General features: G+C 33.8%; 1 protein-coding gene across 5 annotated transcripts in view; it reads right to left on the bottom strand.

Annotated features, from left to right (window-relative positions):
• LOC149556068 (uncharacterized) overlaps nt 1-22,460 on the bottom strand; it is a 36,301-nt gene extending 13,841 nt beyond the window's left edge. For 2 of the 5 annotated variants that reach the window (XM_089830199.1, XM_089830203.1), the window contains exons 1-6: nt 22,154-22,296; nt 21,506-21,690; nt 21,237-21,374; nt 20,772-20,916; nt 1,037-1,233; nt 846-925 (exon numbers count right to left, since the gene is read on the bottom strand). In XM_089830199.1, the coding sequence (XP_089686325.1) occupies nt 846-925; nt 1,037-1,118 (162 nt within the window). In that variant the 5' untranslated portion in view covers nt 1,119-1,233; nt 20,772-20,916; nt 21,237-21,374; nt 21,506-21,690; nt 22,154-22,296. Of the gene's footprint in view, nt 1-845; nt 926-1,036; nt 1,234-20,771; nt 20,917-21,236; nt 21,375-21,505; nt 21,691-22,153 lie in introns of all 5 variants that reach the window. The other 3 variants (XM_089830200.1, XM_089830204.1, XM_089830201.1) reach the window with 2 other exon arrangements.
• Nucleotides 22,461-23,001: the final 541 nt, after the last annotated feature.

Below are 23,001 nucleotides of genomic sequence, written 5' to 3'. Positions count from 1 at the left end.
TTGTTCTAGTTGTTATAAAAAAAGGGATGGACAATAATTCTTAATTTCTTTTACATGTGAAATTGTCAGAATCAGATTCCGGGAATGATTTCCAACCTTGCAGAAAATAAATCAATTACCATCTTTTACATGTGAAATTGTCAGAATCAGATTCTGGGAATGATTTCCAACCTTGCAGAAAATAAATCAAGCAATCTCCAGATTATGCCGACGGGCATTTTAAAAAGACCTATAAGCATAGGAGGTGAAAAAAATAGAAATTTATATATCTCCAAAACGGCACAAGATAAAGTTGCATACCAGTGACATATATCATCCATAAAGTTCTTTAGGCATTTGCCAATTCCATACATGCCATGTAGCCAATGATGAAAGGGGGAGGGCGAGCAAGGAAAAGCAGGGTATAAAAAATACTAAAAAAAGAAAACCCAATTATTAATGATACTGAAATATGAAAATTCTCTCATAATATAAGAATTATAATGCATCACATGGTTATACTAGCAAATTTATGAAATTGAGGGGAGAGATGAAAGGGCGCCATTAAACTCTATTTCCTATGCAATTCTTAGTACCTTGTATGAAATTAAGGAGCCATACAATTGAACTCTATATTATATGCCTCCTACATACAAGATATGCAATCCCTAAACTCCTCAAAATGATATTAGAAATTACAGTATTAAGCATTTATATAGTCCCAATTATCTTTATATTTTAGCATTGGCATGCATTGTCATGGCGAGTTGTATATGGAGGTACTAATCTGAATTTCTTTGTTTTCTCATTTTTGATTTATTAACTCTGCGAATGAGACAGAAAAGAATGGATTTGGAGATCCTTACTGGTATATCTTCATTTTTTATCCCACCAGTGTAAGGTGTTTCCAAGGACACATCCAAGCTATTTCTAGGGGCTTCCAACCCTGCAGAAGAATCCATAAAAAGAATATGATCAACTCAGATTGCTCTATACAATAAAAAGATCTCTAAGTCAATAAAAAGTTAAAAACCCAATATGCCACGTGACAGTTTACCATCAGAATGCCTTTTATCTGTGAGAAACTTCCTCCCATTTTGAGGTTGATTAAAATCAAAAAGGTTCAATAAGCCACCCATATGGCTTGGAAAATCCTTACTTTAATTGATTTCTCTGTGGGTCATAACCCCTTTTCACAACTCAGAAGAAGAATTAAAGGAGCTATTCTTCATTACGTCCGAGTATAGAAAATTCCTGCAGTTAAAAAATTTACAAAAGATAAGCAATCACACAGAGACATAAAACATATGCCAAACTTCAGTAACAGTACTTATTAAGGCAACTTTTTCAGCCTCTGTTGTTGCTTCTTATTTGAGCTTAACTTCACTAAATTTTGAGAGTTTAGTTATAGTTATAAAGCTAATTTAGTTTCTTTATTTGTAAGGAGTAACTGCATATCATATCATTAATTGGGTGAATCATACAATCAATACTTCTAAAACCGAAACATTAAGTGTATGCAATTCCAAAAAAGGTCGAGAAATTCAGAGACGGCCCACAGAACGTAAAATCTCAAAGCTTATCTGCCTCAAGTAATTCTTTTGAACTCATTAATGGTTTGCAACAATTCTACTCAATTGGTCAAAATTTCCTATGAATCAAAAAGTACAGGTAAGGTTGCTTATTGTATGTTTCAGCTGAACCCAGCAAGTGCAACTTGGCTTATGAAAGGACCCTTAGTCTCTCTCTCTCTCTCTATATATATATATATCCAAACAAGAAGTTGATCTATGACAAAGTTTGCTGGTAGAAAGTTGTAACACTTACCATGATGAAGGATGAAGGGAATTTGGTCTTGCTATCATCTCACACTATCCAGCCCAAGAAAGTTGGTGTTTGGGAATCAATGTTTAAACCCTCTAAACAGAGTTAGAAATTTTACATTAGTTCCAAGGGTTCTTATTTTCAAATTTTTACATTTCTATTTCCAAATACACATTATCTGGATTCGACTGTATTCAATCCATTTTTGTATAATTTTTTACAAATACAAGCTTATATGCTGTCATCTCTCATGGATATGTCTTTTAAGGAATTGGAATCTTGACACTGTAATTTCCTTAGCCTTCTTTGGTGATCTGTTCATTAAAAAGATTAGAAAATTCCTTTTAATTCTTTCTATAGATGCACCGTATGTCTTCTAGAGCTTATGAAACTGAAAACAGGTCCAAATGTGTCTGCTAAGCCAGCTTCAGTATTAGTTGACAATGCCTTGTAACACCCAAATAATAAACATCAACTTATTTTCTAGATAGTCATTAGAAGTCTGGTTTTCTTAAAAATTAACTAATTAAAAAGTCTTAACATGTAAAATGTATGATAAGGTAAACTGAAAATACACGAGTCAATACTTGACAACATGCACTTCGTAAATAAAAATATCGATGCGCAATAATAACAGAAAATATGCCGCTAAAGTTTTTCTTCCAGTAACTCTTGAAGATTTAAACCATGTTCTCCCCAAATCCTGTTCACTTAGATAATGTCTTTCTGATAATAAATCACAAATGGACAGCAAAGATGACATATTTATGGGTGCAAATTTCAGACAAATGCCAAAAAGGCAAGAGTTGCTCTTTCTGCAATAACTTAAAGTTGTCACCATTGTCTCTGAAGCAATATATCCTATAACAGCAGAGACTACGTATTAACCACTGAAGTAGCAAGAATATCCCATAAGAGCTTCCCTGCTAATTTGGTTTCCTGTCCAATATGCACTCTTAAGGTTTATGGCAAGGAAATAATCATCAAGTTCAGGGGATATGCTTTATTTGAAGACTACTTTGCAACAGCATAAATTAATGGAATCAACTTCATGTAATTTATATGCAATCTGGATGATAGTTTTCTGCAACTCCCTTGAGCAATTATAGATCTCAATCTGTTTTGTGATCTGGCACCCATTTTATATGTTCTCCTCCATAGCTTTACATAATAGATTGTGTTTGTAAAATATACTTTCTGTCATTTTATTGATCACTTGCTTTCTACCATCATCATCCACTACAATGGCAAAAGTGAATTTCACTCGGCACAATTGTTGTCATTTCAAAGTCTTGTAGACTGCTATATGCCCAAACTGTAATCTTGATGGATTTTCACAAAACAATTTATGAGTCATTCTCTAAAGAATTTACCAAATAATATCCCCTGCTTGGTAGTCAATCAGATAGATCTTGAAATAGATGCTGAAGCAATGTTGTTTGTTCAATATTTTCTTATTGCTTCCAATCTAAATGGTCGTATGCCACCAAAACAATGCTCTTCACAAGAAAAATATTGGTTCTATTGATGGATAAACATTAGTTTGAGCCACTGCCCTGTCCAAGTCTTGTATCTTGATATTAATGAAATTCTGAACTTCAAAAAGGAATGAGACAATCCCACCTACAAAGCGATTGCAAGATGTCTAGCATAACCATTTGATTCACAATTATATATATTGATTCTTAAAATTGCAAGAAGTTGATGCATTATCCCTAGGCATCACCTAGAGGCTAGAGAGCATATGCTAGACTGGAAAATTTTCAGTCACCTCAGAATTTGAGCTCCTATGCCACTCTTCCAAAGAAATTGGGGTGATATATCTGATCTGTATATCCATCCTTCAATGTGCCCAGCTTTGTTTTTCAAAATATGCAATGGTATCTTAACAAGTGTAGAAGAATCAGATAAGATGTTTAAAACAGAAGATCTCCTTTCACGATATACAAGTGTATTGAATAAAACGAGACACCTTCAGGTTTCTGTGCCATCAAATATGATAATTCTTTGCCAAAAAAAGTATTGTCAACCCCTTAAAGTTGTTTACCATCCTCTGCTCCAAGAATATGGATGCAAGCTTGCTTGGATCTTGGAAGTTAGTTCAGATATTGAATTATGGGAACTATGAAAAGGAAAGCACATATATCTCATGAGATCCACTAATGGCTTCCAAAAAGGAGCACCAATTTGCAAAATTTCCATGTTTCGGTTTCATCCAATCTACAATTTCTGGATGAGCAAATGTTGACTTTGTGAGGTGTCTTGGTACACCTAACCTATATTGATGGTTGTTACATTCTCTGACAAGCAATATATAACATTTTAGTTTCATAATCAGCCTTTAACATTACTCGGAGCTGTTTCTTAGGCAAAGCATTGGCTCAAATGATATTTTTCAGAAGACAAATTTGTCAATTCTTGCCCAAAAACACAACGAACTCAAATGCATTCCTCACTGAAATATGGATGGATCAAATTGTCAGAATGACATTTTACAGTTTTTCATAATTCGTGAATGAAGATATTATGTACTTTCAATGTTCACTAACATTAGCAATCCCATGTAGACATTTAGAAATTTCTTCGAGATGGACATGTAGTAAACATCATGAAGAGAAATATGAAAACAGTTCTACCAAGCCAATTTATCTCAGTGAGCTCATCTAGAAAAAAGATAGAAAAGGGTAAGAGTTTAATCAAATAGCAACTTGTTACATCCCAATTTTTGGCCTAATTTAAAATATAGCCGTTGTGGTTCACATGAAGTAGTTGACACTTAAATTTGTTATAATCCTGCGAAATGGTCAAATGGTTAGTTGTTATAATTTAATGTAAAAAAAAATGCTAGTTGCTTATTTATCGCGAATTCATGGAATTGAATAGACAGTTAGCCGTTATGATTATTTATGATTAAATAACTTGTTATGGTAATATGATTTAACTGCGGAGAATTTCCTTGTAGGAAGTACGTCGAAGGGGTGGAACATTGTCAGAAAAAAATTGGGCATAGGAGCATCACCATCACTAGGCAAATGGGTATGAATTGTGAATCACCATGGTTGAGGACCTAGTGACTTGAACATTAGGATACAATCAATGAAACTGCATAACTATTAAATAGATAATTAAAAACATAAAATAATTTAATTAAAATATGATACGTCCCTTTAGGGATTTTAAATAATCTTTCACAATATTATTTTAATATATACCTATGTACATACACAAAGATAAATATAAAGTGACACCATAATATATGATGCCACCTCACAAATATATCTACAGGTACGTAGATAGATATAAACTATAATATCTTCAATTTATAATCTTCAAATCTTCTTCCAACCTTTATTCTTTGTTTTCTTTTAAAAATCGATTTAACACTTGGCATTTTTTATTGGTGTTCAAAGAGCCAAGATATTCTTTATGTTACGGAAGCAAAGGAGTCACATTTTTTCCTTTTAATAGAAGTCGTGAGTGAGAGGCGGATATCTTTTTCCAAGCACCAGACTACATTCCTCAAGATCGGCTTCCTTTATCATTTCTGACTTCTCCATTATTTCCATCCTTTTTTCCTTTTCTCATAGTTTCGGTTTCACTCACCATTCAAATCTTTGCAAACTCCATTCGAAATCTCTTCAATTTATAGCAGTGCCTTTTTTGTTACAAATCTGCTATATATTGTTCTTCCTTGCTGAAGTTGATGGTTTCATTTACACACTGTGATTACGCCTGGTAATCAATTTGAAGAAGAGCCGATACGAAAGTGTCTTGCAAGACTCCAGACTTCATTTCCAGATTTATCCAGGTTATGTGGAATATCCAAATCCAACATTGCAATATGTTTTATAACAGTTATTGCTGCAATCTGAATTTTATAGCAGTTAGATACAAATCCAGATTATGAAGCAAATCATTCTTGTTTATAATATCATCAGTTAAGAAGAATAAAAGCCAAGTAACCATGTTGTGAAATCATGATTTAATATGCCACTGAAATTCAAATGATATTTTCTGCAATCTCAAGAACACATTCTTTAAATCACAGATTGTGATAAGCTAGAATATATATATTATTCATGATTCAATTTAGAATCAACAGACAGAGCCAAATTGCTCTGAGATTCCGAATACCTAGGACTCATCGGCTATATAGCCATGGAAAAGGTGAAGAGGTGAGATAGAATCTGCAATAACATGAAATAGAATCGGATGCAACATAACAATGTTTATCATTTTTAGAAAGAATCATTTAATAGCTCATGCTTGATCATGTTTATTGTATTCTCTTGCTATCAAGTCGAGTGGTGTGATTAGATAACAGGATGCTCAGTGGATGACAAGGTATTCCATGTCCATTTTGGGTAAGGAGGGCTTTTCTCATTAGAGATTGTGTAGGGATAAGTTATGGTCTGAGGTTGGGTGGTTAAGCCTCTGACAATGTTTCCCCTCTCCACAAGATGTTGGATGTGCATCAGATAAAGATAAGCTATGTTTTCAAACGTTTGTCGAAAATAAGTGTTTTTACATTTCTGTTATATATTCATGTAAAAGGTAAGATTAATTGAGTTGTATCATCGTTATGGTTATTTCTTTAAAATGAAAGCAACTCTTATCATCAATATAATTGGCAACCAGTTAGATCGGATGATCTTCTAACCTATGAGGAATATATCTATTTGAGAGAGAGAGATTTATCTGATGGATTGTTATCTCAATCTTTTATTTATAAGAATAATGATTAAGAGCAGATCTTCTAATCTTATGTTACTGCCACAGTTAAGCAATCGGAAAAAAAGGAATGGTACAAGGGTAATGACGCCCCAAATGATACAGTGGTATCCGATGCCCTAAATGATCCAAACGATAATTGATGCCCTAAATGATACAGTGGTATCTGAAGCCCTAATTGATACAGTGGGATTTAATGGCCTAAATGATCCAGTGGTAATTGATGCCCTAATTGATATAGTGGTATGTGATGCCCTAAATGATATAGTGGTATTTGATGGCAATTGTCATTTGATTTTGATATAGTGGTATTAAATGGTAATTGTCATTTGATTTTGATATAGTGGTATTTGATGGTAGACGTTAATTGATCCTAAGTGATATTTGAGGACTAATCTAGGTGATTGCAAAAGCATCCCTACTTTGATTTTTTATTCGAATTCCATGTTATGTAGAATTTAAATTTCCATAGTAAATTCATTGATGGTATTTTTGGATGTTAGTTATGAGTTTTCTGTTTAAGTAATTGTAACTGTTAATCTCTTTCACATGAACATAACTGATAAAACTGTCTTCCTATGAAAATGAAGTAATAACTGTATTTCTTTGATATGATAGTTGTTAATTAAGACCCGAGAAAAAGTGGATGTTACACAACTTCTATGAAAATTTTGAAGTAGTTTACATTAATATTGTCAATATACAGAGGGTTTACAAATTCATTCATCACCACATCATGATGTCAAAGAAGAGAAAATGTGATCTATAAGTTGAATAAACAAACAAAGAATTCAAAAGGGAAACAAAGCAAACTTCTTGCAAAGGAAAATGCTTTCCGATCTTGCCATAAAATCATCTCTACCAGAGACATTTTTCAAAATAAGATCGACAATGAATTTGTAAATAGTATGAAGACCATTCCACACAATACTGCAGAGATTTCTAAGCCATCAAAGCCATAAGATCTCAAGCATATATGGCTACCAACTAACGTTTAACCACTCTAGCGCATACTTCAACAATCCACAACTTCAACAAAGTGTTAGTCTTAGAGAAGCTTCCTGCTCGTATTGCTTGGTTATAATCATGTATGACATAGCTAATGATTTCTCCATGAATTTTGTTGCAGTCAAGGGTATGGAAGCAACACACCACAACACTCTTTTACAGGATTTCCACATGATTTGCAGTTTTTCACAAACTAAAATAAGGGACTCTACACTTGAAATTGCAGAGAACAAACTAGCAATGGATGGAGTTTTTATAGGCCAAAATTTTATACCGCAATTAGGGACCTCTCACATCCCTGTTTGCCGTCTTATATCAGACTTAGGATGTCCTCACAACCTATTTATTTACCAATTTAAAACAGAAAAGAAGTATTTATCACTCTCAAAACAAAACAATATTGGTTGACAATTCAAAAGCAAGATTTTTAGTAAACATGTCAAATTTCACTATCATTGACATTAGAATTTACGTCAAGCTCTCATGAGGAAATATGGACACCATTTCCCCTTGTAAAACTGATCTACAGGAAATTAAAACTTAATCTGACAACCTAGAGCTGGAACTTGAAATAAAGCATCCGTTATTCAGCAATAGAATGACAATTTAGGTACTGGTCCTCTCAGCATCTGGCCCAGTGTTCATCAAAGAGCCCCTGTAATCTGCATATTAACCATCCAAGTCTTCAATGGATAAGCTCTCTATCCTTCCATATCAACCTTAGCCTCCTTTTCTTTCTTCAATATGGTACCTATGTAAGAAAGTATTTCAAATTGGAACTCCAAAAGAGCCAGTAAAAGAGATACTAGGAGAAGATTAAGAAATGCAACTCTTCCTCCAATGTGGCACCCAAATAAAACTGAATGGAATCATAAGCATAGTGCCTGATCCAAATGGATTCCAAAGTGATTAATGAATTTGTATAGTTATGAACAAATCAGAGAGATATGAACAGAAAATTGTATTCAGATACAGGGATAGTTGCAGAATAAAAATATGAAGATTTGGAGCAGGAAAGGTACACCATACTATGCAGTTGCCTTAGGGTCTTATTCTATAGCATAAGTGCATTAGAATCCAATATTGCATGAGACATAATAGATGTATAAACAGGGATGCCACAATTTATCTATTTTGTCACTTTCCTAGAGGAGAGGAACACAATCTTTTGTCCTTTCCATCCAGAAGATGTAAAAGATGAAACAAGAGAGGAGTAAGGATGTATCATGCGTCTTTCCATTTCCAAAAGGGACTCGAAAGGTCACATGTGAGTCTTCATTTCCTAAGGCCTTGGAAATTATATATGGGATGTGAGCATGGGCTTAAGCAAGCCAAAGAGAACAATCATGTATACACTAGAGTGTATCCATTTTATGAGTATGATACTTAGGTAGAAGATAAATTGCCACGTTAGGGTTTTCCAAGTTCACATATTGTATTAACATAAGTTTTATTATTAAATAGTTGTCATTTAATTGTTAATAAGTAGCACAATATAAATTCTTGGTTTTTTAATTTCTATAAGCACACATCTTAAGATTTTATGAACCGATGCCATCCTTCCAAATGAGTCAAAAATAAATTCAACACTTTCAAAAGAGCTCCTATGATGTAGGAACTAGGACATGCAAACTTTTCTCTGAATTTGAACTCTTCTAGATAGAAAAAATGCAATCAAATTCGGCTCATTCAATTTGAAACTCTCCCCAAACTTATGTCCATCTCTACTTAAGTCAACTACTCAAATTCCTGCTAGGCACCTAAAATCCTAGTCAACAACTTGTGTGTGAAGTGGGGCTCTTCAAACATCTAGGGCACCATTTTCAAAGGGAAAGGATTCAAATTTGAATTTCCAAAATATTTATAGCCAAGAAGTATACTTGTTTCCCAAAGACATCCCTATATTAAACGCTAAGGGTAAGAAATAAATGTAAGCTCCAACTCACACAATGGTTTATAAGGCCTTTGTTCATCTCTTCTAGCTTTTGGTTAGATGATGCTCAATCATTCTCCCACGAAATTCCTTTCTTCATTTCTAATCCTTGCGGATCTTTATCTACCACAGTCCATCCTCCAATTTCTTCTCTTTTGCTTCCCTCTACTATAGAAAATAAATCCATTTACCTCCTATTTCTTGCATAACATGCCCTAACTCTTCCTTATTTGAGAACCCTTTGCATTGAGATCTTGATTTAATTGTTCATCATATAATACTTTTACTATTACTTTATACTTCTAGCATAAATTTGTTACATATTTTACATAATTCTATCAAGAGAAAATCCTTATCTAAAAGAATCTACCAAATGAAAATGAGATTAAATCTGATCACAAAACCTTCCTTAATCATGTATATCCACATTGACTAATATAATTTCTTTGATTAAAATAGGTAGTTTGAAATCTGATTGCTTTAACAACGTTTCCTTCTTGAAAGTATAAGTTGTTTAATGGTTATAGGATCAAAATTAGGTCTCTCCTGAAATTACAGAGTTGAAAATCTTGGATGTGAATTTGAGTTGCACAATAGGGAGCAATGCCAAAGAGATGATCTATTAATGATTGCAACAACAAAAAGTTATGGAGAAGCTTGAGAACCTTAAATAGAGGTGAACTGGCTTCTATATGTTTGGAAGTCATGATTGCTATATTTAAGGGATTTCATGAATCAAATCTAGTGTATGGAACTATCCTTCAACTCACTAACAATACTTGAGTAACTCGAAAGCATGCCATGGACCTTAAATCCTTCAAATAACTCAAGTAGATGGGCTTGGGTGTGTCTAACACAATTTATTCTCTAGGATTGCATTCAATGTTTTGTAGATCTAGTTGTTTCAACCCATAGATCACAAGATGCTATTGATATCTTGGGGATACAAACCCATCTGTGGTATCAATAAAGTATTGGGAAATCATTTTTTCTCGTTACATGTCAAAACAATGTAGTGTTATGTTTTAGTTATCCTAATCATTTGCATGTATTTCATGGTTTTCTTAATTGAGTTGTGAGATATGACTAGTTATTTGTAATTCGAGTTTCATTTATCAAAAGCTAGTATTTCCTCATAAATCTACTGTATTGGAATTTGGGAGACTTTTTTCTATATTTAATCTACACATGTAATATGGTAGTTATTTATGTTTTTCAATGATTTACTTAATAAAATAGAATCATTTTAGGAATTTGATTGTGTGAGAACTAGTTAATGTTAGCTTAGTTCAAGTGTTGGTTTGTCTACTCTACAAAATCAAATATCATTCCCAAGATCACTCAAACTCATTTTAAACTATTTACCTACTTTGTCTTTGGAACTTTCTTTGGATGCTAATTAGGTTGATAGATGTATAATTAATAAAATGATTAAATTTTTAGGACTTCAAATTTTGGAGCTTGCATTTCATGTAATCATAAGTGTCTAAATCCTGAACTTATAAATTTATAATATAATCTTTTGATTATCTTGTGTCAATTAAATATCTGAATTGGAAAAGTGGTTTATATTAATTATATAATATTGATTCACAAGCATTTCTAAAAGTTAGTAAAAGCCTTTCAATTTCATAATTGGAATGAAGCTTAGAGTTGTGTTCTCCTTGGCCAACAAGATAGGTGCCTTGAAAAGAACAACAAACATGAACCTCTAGGTTACCCATACATGTCTAGACTAGTTGATATAAACCTTAGGGGAAGCATTTCACTTTCAAGAGAACATTTTTTTCTTGTAAGTTGGTGCATCGAAAGAAAGAAAGAGGGCACCATCAGAGAACCTAGGACAATCATTGCAAAAGTTTAAAACAATTTTGAAATTTTGTATATTACTCAACATAAGAAGCCAAAATTAGACAAAAGAAAACTCAAACTGAGACCTAATTAATTTTCTAATCTCTAAGACTTTCTCTTGTTTCCTTTGTCAATCGCTTTTCAATTTCCCTACCTACATCAACAACTACACCTATTCCATAGGTAGTTGGGCAAAGTACTTTAGACATTGCAAGCCTATTTCATGACTTGCCTAAAATTCTATTATATTTCTCCCAAAATATACACATTATGAGATTACGTTATTAGAGAAACACAGTTGAACCTTCAATGTTTCCATGATAAGATTACGTTATCAGAGAAACACATTTGAACCTTCAAAATTTCCATGATATGCTTTCAAGTAGAAGATGCAGATGTAGCCTATTGAATGTTTCGATTACCTCAAACAAGTTCACTTATTATTAGTATATCAATATCCCAACAATTTTTATAATTTATTGAACTCTAATTGAAATTTCTTTTGTACTACACATTGAACCAATAATTATGTATAAACAATTTTCCTCAAATTATAGATAGCTCAATGAGTCCAAGCGATTATATCCAATATCCAGTTCCATAAGCTATACAATAAGTTGGTAACAATGTGCCAACATTCACAATTTCTCTACAAATATTTCTCAAAGCTTTGGACTTGTTGAAAAACCATGTTTATGAGGAAAGCTCTTATAATAAAAACCTAAATCCTATAATGAATCTATGATAGTGGAAGAAAAACTAATGCATCAAACCTTTGGTTTAGGGCATTTGCATTCATAAGGACAACCTACTTCTTATAGTAAAATATCATTAGTTAATTAATCTCTCACTTAACAAACACCAATGTTAATTAAATCTAGTATCAAGTGCTCCACCTTAATCAAAATCAAATCTTGAATTGAGATCCATTAAGGTAGGGAATAAGTTGAGCTAAAAATCAACCATTGTCGGGATGTTCCCGACGGTGTATCAAGAGATTCCCGAGATGTTCCTGACGGTGTATCGGGAGGTTCTTGACGGTGTATCGAGGCATATCAGCCATACGGCGATGCAAAAGGACCGAAGCATAGTAGCTGTATATTGGCAGTGCAGAAGAATGATGACAGGAGGTTTTCAAAAAAAAAAAAAAAAAAACGACCACAGATTCAAGTTGTTCGAAATGAGTAGCAGATGATGCCAAAGGGAAGGGGTAGCATCAGTGGTTGCCAGAAAGTGTAGAATCGGCAAAAATTGACAGAAATGGTGTTGCCCCTTGTTCCCGTCGGGGGCGTTGCCCCCTGGACCCCCAGTCGTTGCGGATATCAGTCGTGAAGTGTGACCAGTTGAGAAGACTTGACGCTGCTACAAGCATGGATTGTCTGTGTACCAGAGGCACTAGGAGTAGGTGTTGGCCGAGAGGTTGTCTTGGCGGATGCGTAGAGAGCTTGGGAGGAGTCGATCATCCAGTTGAAGGCACTTCAGCGACACTTGGCTCAATGGACCCAGAGTTGGAAGCAGATTAAGCAGCACGGTTCGCTATTGAGGTCAGCTAAGGAGACAGTTTTTTGTTGTCTCGTCGTCGGGAGACGACTTTTCTTTTTGGGGGAGATGATGACAGGATGTTCCTGACAGTGTATCAGGAGATTCCCGAGATGTTCCTGACGGTGTATCGGGAGGGTTCTGTCAGTGTATCGGGATGTATGCCATCAGGCTGACATGTATCGGGATGTATCCAAAAGGTTCTATTATTGTAGTAAACATGTTGTGTGTGGCCAACGGATACCTTCGAGAAGGTTCCTCGGACAGTATTTATATCTCCCTTCAAGATCATTGTAATCATCATCATATCAGAACCTAATGTAATATCTTGGCATATGCGAATAAGAAGAAGAGTTTTGCTGTTCAAGTTCGTGTTCATTATCTGTGCAATTCTTAATTAACCTATGCGGTAAACAACCATTCATCCCTATGTTCCTAACAACTCATCTATCTATTATCACTACCATTAATCAACCCTAATAAACTTATTCTACTTCAAGTCTCAAATTCAACTAAATACAAATGATGGAACATAAGTTGTTAAAAGATATGCTCGGCCTATAGAGACAATCCATAGTCTAATAATGATCAAGGGATAACTTCAATTTCTAGAGAACAAATAAACAATACAATATTCATCCCACCAATGAAAGTTTTCCCACTCCTACATATAATTCAAATTAGTCTAATATCAATCTAGGAGCATCACTCAATCTATCCAACTTAGCCTTATTTAACTAGTCTAGGATTCATTCCACTATTTAACACAAGAAAATAAATTAACTCAAATTTAGCTTGGCTTTACACAGTTTAGAAAGAAATAAAAAACCTATATTTGGTCCTATCTAATGAAAATTGTAATATTCATATTCGTAGAAATATTGGAACTACTTTGGTATTAGAAACATGAGCTTCCTTGAAAGTGATAAGGGACATGTAGAGGAAAATAACTATGCTCTTCAAAGAAAAGATAAACAACTGTTGACTTCTACTCTAGATAACATCTTTAATTCTCTAGATGTAAACACTAGGAATAATCCAGTTCTTCCAAAGGGATCCAATCCATTAGCACAATCATAAATTTATTTGCCTCCTCAAAGGCTCAAACCAAATTTTTCTCAAGAAAATGGTTACAATGTTATTGAAGATCTAAAGAAGATATAAAAAAATGTTTCTCTATTTGAATGTGTAGTTAGAAACATATAAGAAATTATCAGTCAAAATCTTATCTCTTCAAAATGAAACGGAAACTAATAAGGTTGCTAATGCTAGTGTAGCTTTGTATGAAGATAATTTGTTTCTATTGATAGTTAGAATTTTTGGTAAGATCTTACCCAACTATCTTGTTAATTTAGGTTAATGCGATGCCCCATTCAATCAATAAAAAATTGGGCTTGATACTACTAAGTCAAATTAAATGGTAATCCATCTTGATAAAAAAAAGGTGAATGTTGTTTGGGAACTTAATCACAATCACATGCAATTTGCCTATAATCTACAAATATAACATATATTGACATACAAGTGGTTGGTATTCTAGACATGTGGAATGCAACTCAGTCAAGTTTGGTCTAGAACTATAAACTGGTCTAGCTATAAACGGACATGTGACAATTAACTTCTCCAACATGTGGCTTCCTTGGCATGGGCTCACCAATCAAATCTAGCGAGTGAGAGGATCAAAGATGAAAAACCTAATAATGTAATATAATTATACCAATAAATTCTTTAACATCAATCTAGAGCCGAAATTTTATTGAAAAGAAACCATTGTTAGTCCCATTTGTTGAATAATTAAAAGATGTTTGAGCACCATATATAGATGCTTAAATTTGATTGATAAAAATGAAAATAACACTTCATTTTTAGAGTTAAATTGGATAATTCCCAAGGGAAAGTGTATCTTGTACATATTTCAATTATATTTTTGCTATACCAATTATGCTGCTTGCTACAAAGCCTTGATTAATGGGTTATAGCTTGCTCATAATAAGGAATCCCAAGTTGGTAGTCTTGTAATTCTAAAGCCAACATTAGTGTAATAAAAGGTTCTTTCTCAGTATCTATATAGTCATGTTTGTAACCTAATTGAGGACTATAATACTTTTTATATATAGTTTATAGCTCAAAGAAAGACTTGTTTAGTAGTTTCCTCAAAATGACAACAACTACCCTAGAACTAATGATCTGTTTTATGTTGAATAAGTTTCAACAGAGCTAATTTCCACCCCAACTATTCGGTACAATGTCAAAAAAATTCAAGCACTCAATAATGATCAACACATCATTGATTTGATTGCCAATTCCAATATATTTGAATCCTAGATAAAGTTGAAGAAGACTAGGGAGATAAAAAGCCAAATGAAGATGTTGCTATGATCTCAATACAAACAATATACCCAAAATATGTTTTCATATGGAGGATCCATTTGACATGGACCCTTGAGGCCCTAAAACAGAGTCAATTCCCTATGGAGAAGGATCATTCGCTACTTACAGTACTTCTGATAGAAGTGATGCTAAGAATGGTCTATTGGGAAAAGCTTGCACTAGAAAGGAGAAAGAATGAATTATTAAAGCACTTCAAAGGTTTTAATGGTATGGAATGTAATTATAGGAACTTGAAGATCTATGGTGCTTCCATAATCACAAACAATATTCTTCTCAATGCTGATTCCAATTTTTTTTTCCCAAAGATAGACCTATATATGCTCTACTAGCCTTCATTTTCGAAGAAGTGCATTAATTTGGTTATTGGTTTTGGGACACAATTTGAATAAATCACGAAACCCACCTAATCCCTTTCCCCTTTGTTTCCCTTGTCTTTTTTCCCATTAGTTATACTCAGTTTGAGAGATCTTCAATGGACCCATTTGTTGAAACTGCTAAAAAGTCCAAAATTTCCTCAACATGAAGGTGTAGAAAAAATTTGAGGGTTGAGAAACATACTCAGTTTGAGGGATCTTCAATGAACCCATTTGTTGAAATTGCTAAAAAGTCCAAAATTTCCTCAACATGAAGTTGTAGAAAAAATTTGAGGTTTGAGAACCTCTTCAACCTTCAACATTGGAGACAAGGAATGCAAAGGGTGCATTTTTGGTGAGTTCAAGATTTTTGAAGTTTCCCATGTGGTGGAGGTTGAAAGCTCTAATACTTAGACATGAAAGGGGAGAAGTCTAAATTGGTGTCAAAATGTTCAAATGATGATGAAAGTGATGACAAATTGCTAGAATGAATGGGAAAAGGAGGGTAAGATAGGATTCTCCACGAGTGGGAGAATGAAGAGTTGAAAGAAAAGACAAGGGTTTCAGCACATTTAGAGGTTCCTAACATTTTCAACAGATTGACAATTGATGGACCAAAGAGACAAAAATACAAGGAATGGAGGTAGGAAAGGTTGCTGAAAAGTTCAATAATTATTTAACTTATTGACATTGTTTGAAAGAGAACAAAAGTACCAATAAAAAAGCAATGGAGAAGCAATATGAGATGAAGAATTAACTCACACAAATTAAGTAAAGATAAATTTGACAGAAATATTTGTGAGAAAAAAAGTAGAATGAACTTTGCATGTCATTCATACAATGCCATGGATATAGTAGGTAAGATTATTAGCTACCAGATTGTCCTTGCACAATCTAAGCCACTCATTTTTTGGGTGGGATTCATCTTGGGGGATTTACTTTAAAATAAAGACTGCATTCATTCTCCAACCACCTACATGTCATATTTCTCATGGGTGCCTAAATACAGTTCATTAGATATCACATAGGTACGTTCGCTTCTTCTTTTTTGTTGCCAGCTGTTGAACCAATGGTCTAATCTAAAAGTTCCTCAACTTGGTGCTAAAAGTACATTTTGCAATTCATAGAATGGGTCTTCAATGCACATCTTCATGTAATGGCATGAATCAATGATTGTTTGCAATGATTCAGGGAAATATATAGTTGAAGCTATGTATTTTATCTCACCACATTTTCTTGTCTCATTATAACAGGAATTAGATGAAAGTGTGATGATTTCTAATGCATTAATCTCACAAGAACAACAACCATGACTGTTTGAAGCTATACAAGAACAGCTACTATTAAAAATTATGAGACAAATGTTTTAGTTTAGATCGGAGAAATTGAGATAGATAACTCATTTATTGATAAGTAGGCAGATAACTCACTTAATAAGTACCATTCATGGTTAAGTGATATCAGGTAAGTGCAAAGATACATGAAATATCACTTCCCAGAATACATGCATTAAAAATGAATATAGATCTACACAATGAAGTCATTATAGTTTCAGACATTAGGTGAAAATTTTTAGCAAATTTTCCCCCCCATTGCCATGGTGGTCTCCAATCCAAAACTAAGCTTTTCATGCCTATTAAATGAGTAAAAGAAAATACTATTTAATAAATTAAACCAAATGAATATGAAATAAATAAATAAAATGACGTAACAACTCAGACTTTGGATCTCTGATTAGTTTATGCCTCCTCCTCTCTCTTTGGATCTGTGATTCCCTCAAAATAAAATAAACCTCCATCTTTGCTATCCAATTAATTAGTTCGGGCCAAATATCTAAAAGCTCAAAAATCCTATATTTGCCCTTCTTCCTACACATAACTTCTCACACACTTGCCATATTTAAAAAGCTTACACAACTATTTAATCCCACTCATTAAGTAATAGGATTTCAAACCAACTAGACAAGCCCTCTACACCTATACCAAACTTTGGAAAACAAAATGCTGAAAAACTAGTGACTGAATACAGTTTTTAACTTTCTACAGGCTGAAGTTTCATACCCCAGGTAAGGACCTTTTACAAATTACGTCCATGCATTTGCACTGTATCAGACTTAGGACATCCTCAAAGAAAATTAATTTACCACTTTAAACAAGAAAATGATTGTTTTTCATATACACAAAACTAATTAAGTTTGGTTACCAATTCATAGACAAACTATACAGGAAACAAGTTGATTTTCACAATCACTGACAACAGAGTTTACATAAGGTCCTCATAAAGAAATTTGGATGGCATTAACCCCTGTAAAACTGATTTACATCATATTTATACTTCCTCTTTAAACCGTACATTTGACACAAAATACCATTATTCCTCAATAGAATGGCAATCTAGGCACTAGTCTTTTGGAAACTTGGCAGTCTTCACCTGTTAGCTTCTTTAACCTACATATTGACCCTCCAAGTTTGATTATAAACCTTATTCCAGTGAGAAGAATGAATGATCTCTCTTTCCTTCCATCCCAACTTCCCCTCTTTCTGTTTCTTATCTATGACATCTAAGTGAAGATCTTTCCAGTTGAAACTTCCAAACAATGAGCATGAGAAAAAATCAAGGAATACAACTCATTCATTGTGGCACCTAAATACAATTGCATGAGATCATGAGTGTGGCACCATACTTCAGTATGAGAGAGTGTAAAATGCAACACTTTAAAATAGGATTCCTACAATGTAAGAAGTACATTCAAACTTTTGAGTGACCTGCAAGTTTCTCTTTGACTTTAAACTCTTCCTTCATACGGGTGCATGGATTGAGGATAAAAACATGCCTTCAGAAGTGGCTTGTGAAATTTGGAACCCTCCCCAATCTTATTTCCAACTGTCCTTGAAGTTGGCTCATCAAATTTCTACTCCTAAACACTTGCATTGCTAGTGAACAAATTGTGTGAAGTAAATCTCTCTACACATCTAAGGCACCACTTTGAGAGGGAAAAGATTCAAATTTGACTTTCCAAAAGATTAAGAGCCAACCAAAAAAGTACATATTGTCATTTTGGTTGATGTTAATTGCTCATTTCCTTAAGATGCTTCTACATCACTTTCCCTAAAGTGTTTTCTCTGGTTTTCAGCAATCAACGGTCTATAGGAACAATAAAATTGCTTATACCTTATGAGTGTGCACTGTACATCGCACCAAATAAGTGAGGAATAATATTCAATTTTAGGTTACATATAGCCTAGGAAGTGTAACCCTGAGACAAGGCATGCACCAGACTCCCCTTAGCAGCCTTTAAATTGATGTCCATAGACATTTATCATAAAAAAATTCAGTCATAAGCTCTGCTAGCTTTCTTCTGACTAGTTGAAGAGCACATTGCTCAGAATTTTGAATCTCCGCACCCTTCTAGAAGATCTGGAATAGACTCAACTTCAAAGGAAAGAAACAATGCGTTTGTACATGATTAATCTTGCAAATAATAGCCAATATTCATGAAGGTCCATGGCTGATTGTATTGTGAGCATATAGCCCGTTTGCCCTTTCTATAATTGTTGAGAAATCCATATATCCTTGGGTTAGGGGGTGGCCCGGAGGACTCAAGGGGCGGGTTCAAGTGAAGGGATCCTGGGGTGTTCACGGGGCCCCATGGCACAAAAGAGGATCCCCAATTTTCATTATTAAGACCAATCTTGCTTTCTTTATGCAATCCAAAGGGCTACTTGAGACACATTATTATTGATTATCAAAGTTCAGTCTCAAAAGAAGTCATAGAATGACAGCTTTTCCATGAACCAGAAGCAATTCCATAGTTCATTGCGCCCGAACACTCCTCATGCACTAACTACTGGAAACTGATCACTAAGAGGATTATTTGATAACATATAAATCATTTCAGAAACTCAAAATTATTTTCCATCGCATATCATATTATTACATCAATTTTTCAGACTACGTCATGGCTTCAATGCAAATTTGAAAACTTTATGCCATCCAGAAATCAAGTTAATCCAACAAGAAAACAATATAGCCAAACAAATGTACAATTTCTCCCCCCTAAATTAACTAAGCACCATGCAATCTTAGAGGGTAAAAGAAATTTTGACAGCAATCTAGTTGATTTGTGCTGAATTTTGATACGATGAAAGAATTGAAGAAATTGTACCAAATCTTAACCTTCTGTCGAAAAGAGAAAGAAACTTCACTACTTCCTCCCATGTTTTTGCAACAATACTCTAGTTAAATTTGTTGACAAAACTAAAATATTTATTTTCAACTTAAAAGGAAGTGTAACTTGCTGACTCTTGACCCATATCCAACCTGTCAAGCCAGAAGCAAAACAAACGTTCTAAACAGACACACATATTTACATTCTAGATATGACTATTAATTCCCTGCTCTGTCTTGATCAAATACAGAGTCTTCAGAGCAAAACAACTTTTATTTCTAAAAAAGTTTTTGATAAATTTAATAAAAAATGTAAACCTGTGATATTAGTAGCCTTGAAATATAATTTCACACATGCCAACATTCCAAACAAGAAGCATAACAACTTTTCGAAACAATCGCAAAAATACAAAAATGGTGCAATGCTTTCAGACAATAAGTAGTCTTAAATAAGAACCTTGCAAACATTGTGTAACCAATTTTAGCTAAATTCCCTACACTTTGTACACAGAAACTGCACCTGGTCAGGGTTTCTTAGCAAAACAAAAATATTTGTTGTCAAGAATAAGACACGAATCCACACATTGAATAACTTTTCAACCAGAAGTGAAAAGATTGTTCCAGAAAAACATGAACACTCACATTTGGTCAAAATACAAAACCCTGCAGTGGGTTTGACCCATCATAAACTCTCAAATCTTTCAAATAAATTTAATTTGAGTCCAACTCACTGATATCCAGACAAAAAAAGAAGAATAAAGGAAGCTGAAATATTTATTTAAAACTCCACATGTAATATTTGTTATCAAAAGCCATAATCACACATGTAAAGATCAAAACATTCTTGCCAAGGAAGCACAAAGTCAAAAACTCACGCAGAGTAAAAATGCAAAACTGTTGCAGTATTTTCAGGCCAAATAAGCAGCCTCTAGATAAAGTAACACCTTCCAGTCAGAAATTAAGTCTAATTTTACAAAAAACCATAGAGTTCTTACCTATTCAGACCTTGTCGGCCTAACATAAATGAACTCTTTTCAGAGAACACAATGGCTCACGTTTGAAGATCTCGCAAGCAGGAATCAAAACTTAAATGCTCCACACAAGCACAGATATTCAATTTCCCAGCAAGGCAACGCAATCCTGCAGCGTTTCAGACCATAAAAGAAATGTCAGAACAAAAATGAAGTTTTTTTGGATCCACAGGCATCTTAATTTAACTCTAGGCAATTTCACTCTTCTCACCAAAAACTCTACTAATCATAAAAATAATTCCAAACTACAGAGCTCTCTTTGTTTGGGCCAAAACAAAGACTGCAATATACACTTCGCCAATCTCAGTCCAATTTTAGCAAAAACCACTTCATTCTCAACTAAAAATTTTGCACACAAAAAAATTAACACTCCGAAAGTCCTTAACTATTTCGTGCCAAATTATTCACTAACCAGTCAACAAAATATACCTCTTCCTCCATTTACTTCCAACCTTAGTTTTGGGCACAATTCCAGAAATCTTCAACCCTTTTTAGCAAAATATAAACTATTATTGACCCAAAATGACACTTCCTTGAACAGTTTGGCACCAATCGGAAACGCTATTCCTGCACCATTTGAGAGTGATTCAAGCTAAAACTTTTTAGATTTCCGCAATCGAAACCTCTAACAACATTCGAAAAGTTTTTATCACATCTAGGCCAAACTAAACAGTGATTGACGGCAGAAATTAACCTACTTCAACAGTTGAGAGCCGATTTAAGCCAAGAGCATTCTGTTTTTCATAATCAAAATCTCCAACAAAACTGCAGAATTCTCCAAAACTTCTACACCAAGATAAATCATTGCGAGGCACAGAAATACACTTCATCAGTTCACCTCCAATTTAAGCCCGAATCACCCCATTTTTTACCATCAAACCATCTAAGACAAAAAGAGAGAGAAAACAACAATCCAAAAGTGCTCGACTCTTCTACGCCAAAATAAGCTCTAATCATCCATCAAAAAATATTATGAATTTAATTCCGAAGTAAGCCAAAACAACACTGCCTTTTAAAAATCAGTCGAAGTGTCCAAATTTACTTCCAAATTTAGCCAAAAAAAAAAAAAAGACATGCTGCGCCTTAAAAATCAGTCCAGAATATTATACATCAGAAGCATTCAAACTTTCGCCAAAATAAACATTAATCAACCTTCACAACATACGAATTCATCGATTGACATCCATCATTAAGCAATTATACACTAATTTTTCAGCATCAAACCAAAATAAACACTAGAAATACCGGAAGACGAACTAATTCAACAATTCACTTCCAATTCAGCCTAAAGACTCTGTATACAAGCATTACTCCAATTTACACGTTAATGATGACTAAAACCTGACCTGAACAATGAAATCAAACACGAAGAAAATCCTGTAGATCGTGCTCGTCACATAATTCTTTCCTCCAAATTTCTGAAGGAAGAAACATCCGGCGTATACGTCTCTATTATAGAATTTTGACTAAAATCTTGTCACGAGAATTTCTCATTGTTTTACAGAATTTTAATCTTCTGCCACATATGCCACGCCGAATCGATCAACCAAAACAAAAGATTTAAAAAAAAAAGTTTTATGGTCGAGATGAGGCGTGATTATTAATTTATTTTTTCAGTTATTCACCTGACACCCAGCTCACCATGAAATCCCCACCTATTTTATAACAATAACCGCCACATTTAATGCTGTCTTCTTATCTTGGACTGTCTAAATTAACTGATGCTTGTATAAACAGTTGTTACATTAAACACCTTTTGTTTTAAACTCTCATGGAACCGTCTTTTACACAAAGGATTGGCTGTTGATATTTTCAGATTTATTTATTTATTATCATTATTGTTATTATTAATTATTATTATGTTAATAGGTGTGTATCTTATGCTTTTAAATGAATATGTTTTTTATTTTCTACATTTATATTGTTTTCAACAATTCATTGAGAAAGAGATAAGAGAAGGATTTCTAATTTAGATTTAAAAGAAAATCTAATAGATGAGTGGAATGTGTTTTTTTACTACATTTAGATTGTATTCAACAATCCATCTTATAAAGACGAAACGTAAAGAGGACTACAAATTTAGACTCCAAAGAAGAGCACAAGTAGTGAGTGGATTTTTTGTAAAGTATCAATGAAGATTTGAACCTAACATCTCTAGGTGCCTAAAACATGACTCAGAGGTCATTTAGAGTGG

Source organism: Cupressus sempervirens, chromosome 5 (assembly GCF_028749045.1).
Source record: "Cupressus sempervirens isolate cs-2001-9-10 chromosome 5, ASM2874904v1, whole genome shotgun sequence".
Classification (NCBI taxonomy): Eukaryota; Viridiplantae; Streptophyta; class Pinopsida; order Cupressales; family Cupressaceae; genus Cupressus; species Cupressus sempervirens.
The sequence above is the reverse complement of the archived record's forward strand: the minus strand, read 5'-3'. Positions and strand labels throughout refer to the sequence as shown.